The 2,991-nt window shown below is 63.6% G+C and overlaps 1 protein-coding gene across 1 annotated transcript; it reads left to right on the top strand.

Annotated features, from left to right (window-relative positions):
- Positions 1–446: 446 nt before the first annotated feature.
- On the top strand, positions 447–2,603 carry POU4F1 (POU class 4 homeobox 1). Its single transcript, XM_039714634.1, has 2 exons — positions 447–769; positions 1,626–2,603. The coding sequence occupies exons 1-2, from the start codon at positions 647–649 to the stop codon at positions 2,601–2,603; spliced, it is 1,101 nt and encodes a 366-aa protein (XP_039570568.1). The 5' UTR covers positions 447–646.
- Positions 2,604–2,991: the final 388 nt, after the last annotated feature.

Here is a 2,991-nt window from a genome sequence, read left to right as displayed (position 1 = left end):
CCCCGGGCCGCGCTGGCGGCCGCGCAGCGCGCACGTGTGGCAGCCACAGGTGCCGCAGCCGCCCGGTGCTCGGCGCCGCTCGCTATAAGAGCGGCCCCGCCGCCGCCGCCCCGGTGAGACGGGCGAGGGCTGCGGGAGATGCAACAAGGCGCGGGGAGGCAAGGACCGGGGGCGGCGGGAGGAACAGGAGGAGGAGGAGGAGGAAAAGGAGGAGGAGGAAAAGGAGGAGGAGGAGGAGGAAGGGGGGGAGACAGCTGATGTCTGTCAAAGCCGGAGCCGCCGCGCTCTCGCGAGAGCCCGCCCGGCGGTAGCCACGGGATGCGGGGCTCAGGTGCGGGCAGAGCGCAGCGCAGCGCGCCCGGCGCCGGGCAGCGGCAGGCAGAGAACTGAGAGAGGGAGGGAGGGAGGGAGCGAGGGCGACGGCGGGGGCCGGAGGGAGCCTTGCCGCCCGCTCGCCTACCCAGCCCAGCCTCGGCCACCGCGGCAGCGGCGGCGGCGGGGGCAGGGTCCGCTGCGGCACCGCCGCCACCACCGGCTCCGCCACCCGCCGCTGTCAGCGGCTTCCCCCGGCGGGAGGAGAGAGCCCGGAGAGCACTTTTCCCCCGACTTTAGGAGTGTTTGTGGATTTACATGCCAAGCCTTCAAGATGATGTCCATGAACAGCAAACAGCCTCATTTTGCCATGCATCCCACCCTACCTGAGCACAAATACCCCTCTCTACACTCCAGCTCGGAAGCAATAAGAAGAGCATGTCTACCAACTCCACCGGTAAGGGACAGACAGCTGCAGCTCTCTTCTTTCTTTCTCTCCCTTACAAGCGCACACTTTTCTTTCTTTCTTTCTCTCTCTCTCTCTCTTTCTGTATACTGCATGTATGTGTATGTGCATTAATAAAAAAACCGCTGCGAGGCACATTTTGACAAGCGGCGCTTAATGTTTTTTTCATGTCTTCCTCTGCAATCATCTGAGCGCCTGTGATCTTTTTTGAAAGCGGTGTTCACACGAGTCTCCGACTTCATCCACTTTCTGTATTAATTTTTATGACTCGGCCTCTGAAAAGGAATGCGTTTTATGTGCTCTTGTGTTTGACACAATTCCCCAGCTGAGAGTTACAGATCCATTTCTTCTCCTCCTTTCTCTTCTCCTTTCGTTCCAATTCCCCCCCTTTTAATTTATTAATTTATTTGTTCCCTTCATTCCTTCCTTCTCTCCTTATCCGATTCCCTCTTGCTTCCTTACCTTTCTACTCTTTGCCTCTTTTCCTGTTTTGCTCCCTCTTCTCGCTTCTTCCCCCTCCCATCCCCCCATTATTCTACCCCATCCCCCTGGTTCCCCTCATTTCCCCGGGCTGTCGCCTGCTGTACCACGCTTCCCCCCAATCTCTTGGCTCTTCCCCCCGATCCCGCACTCCCTTACACGCTGATCCTACTGCCGGCTCCCCGGCCGTCACCCTAACTTTGCCCACCTCTCTCTCCCCTCCCTCGACTTCCCCCCTCCTTTTCCACGGCGCTCCCGCAACCCCACGCTGTCCCCCGCCCGTCCCCTTCCCCCCGCGCACTTTGCCCCCTCTCTGCCCCCTTGCCCTCCTCTCCCCGCACCCCGCTCTGTTTTGTGTCTCCTGCAGCTGCAGAGCAATATCTTCGCCAGCCTCGATGAGACCCTGCTGGCGCGGGCCGAGGCTCTGGCCGCCGTCGACATCGCCGTCTCGCAGGGCAAGAGCCACCCGTTCAAGCCCGACGCCACGTACCACACCATGAACAGTGTGCCCTGCACCTCCACCTCCACCGTGCCCCTGGCGCACCACCACCACCACCACCACCACCATCACCAGGCGCTGGAGCCCGGCGACCTCCTGGACCACATCACCTCCCCCTCCCTTGCGCTCATGCCCGGCGGAGGCGGCGGCGGAGGCGGCGGCGGGGGCGGCGGCGGCCTCATCTCCACTTCGGCCCACCCGCACTCGCACATGCACGGCCTGGGCCACCTCTCGCACCCGGCCGCCATGAACATGCCGTCGGGGCTGCCGCACCCGGGGCTGGTGGCCGCGCACCACGGCGCCGCGGGGCAGGTGGCCTCGGCGGCGGCGGTGGTGGGGGCGGCCGGGCTGGCCTCCATCTGCGACTCGGACACGGACCCGCGAGAGCTGGAGGCCTTCGCCGAGCGCTTCAAGCAGCGCCGCATCAAGCTGGGGGTGACCCAGGCCGACGTGGGCTCGGCGCTGGCCAACCTGAAGATCCCGGGGGTGGGCTCCCTCAGCCAGAGCACCATCTGCCGCTTCGAGTCCCTCACCCTGTCCCACAACAACATGATCGCCCTCAAGCCCATCCTGCAGGCCTGGCTGGAGGAGGCCGAGGGCGCCCAGCGGGAAAAAATGAACAAGCCCGAGCTCTTCAATGGGGGCGAGAAGAAGCGCAAGCGGACTTCCATCGCCGCCCCGGAGAAGCGCTCGCTGGAGGCGTACTTCGCCGTCCAGCCCCGGCCCTCCTCCGAGAAGATCGCCGCCATCGCCGAGAAATTGGACCTCAAAAAGAACGTGGTGCGGGTTTGGTTTTGCAACCAGAGACAGAAGCAGAAACGGATGAAATTTTCCGCCACCTACTAGGGGCGGGCGGGAGGGGCGGCCCCGGCATCGGGGGCACCGGGGGGCCGGGCCGGGGCCGCGGGGACGCCCACGCACCGCCACCGTCGCCTGAGACGCCGCGGGAGGCTCCTGGGGACCAAGGGACGATGTAGAAATTAAACGCGAACTACTCGGGGAGAGGGGGGGCGTGCGTGTGGGGGGGTGCGCTATCAATAATTAAAACAAAAAAGACACCGGGACGCCAACGAGAAGAAGGAGGAGAGAGGAGGTAAAAACGCTCTAGAAGCCCAGGGGGGTCACTTCTGCGGCCCTCTCCCCTCTCTGCCCCCCAACCCCCCGACAGAAAGCGGGAGAAAGAGCAACTTACAGCGTAAACACACACAGACACACACCAATAAATACCGTGACA

The sequence above is a fragment of the Passer montanus genome, unplaced genomic scaffold, assembly GCF_014805655.1.
Source record: "Passer montanus isolate IOZ18808 unplaced genomic scaffold, ASM1480565v1 scaffold30, whole genome shotgun sequence".
NCBI lineage: Eukaryota > Metazoa > Chordata > Aves > Passeriformes > Passeridae > Passer > Passer montanus.
The sequence above is the reverse complement of the archived record's forward strand: the minus strand, read 5'-3'. Positions and strand labels throughout refer to the sequence as shown.

Bases quoted from the DNA above. Each gene is read 5' to 3' on its own strand.
- POU4F1 (XM_039714634.1), top strand. From the start codon at position 647: ATGATGTCCATGAACAGCAAACAGCCTCATTTTGCCATGCATCCCACC. The intron at 770-1,625 runs GTAAGGGACAGA...TGTCTCCTGCAG, and splicing joins CATGTCTACCAACTCCACCG to CTGCAGAGCAATATCTTCGC.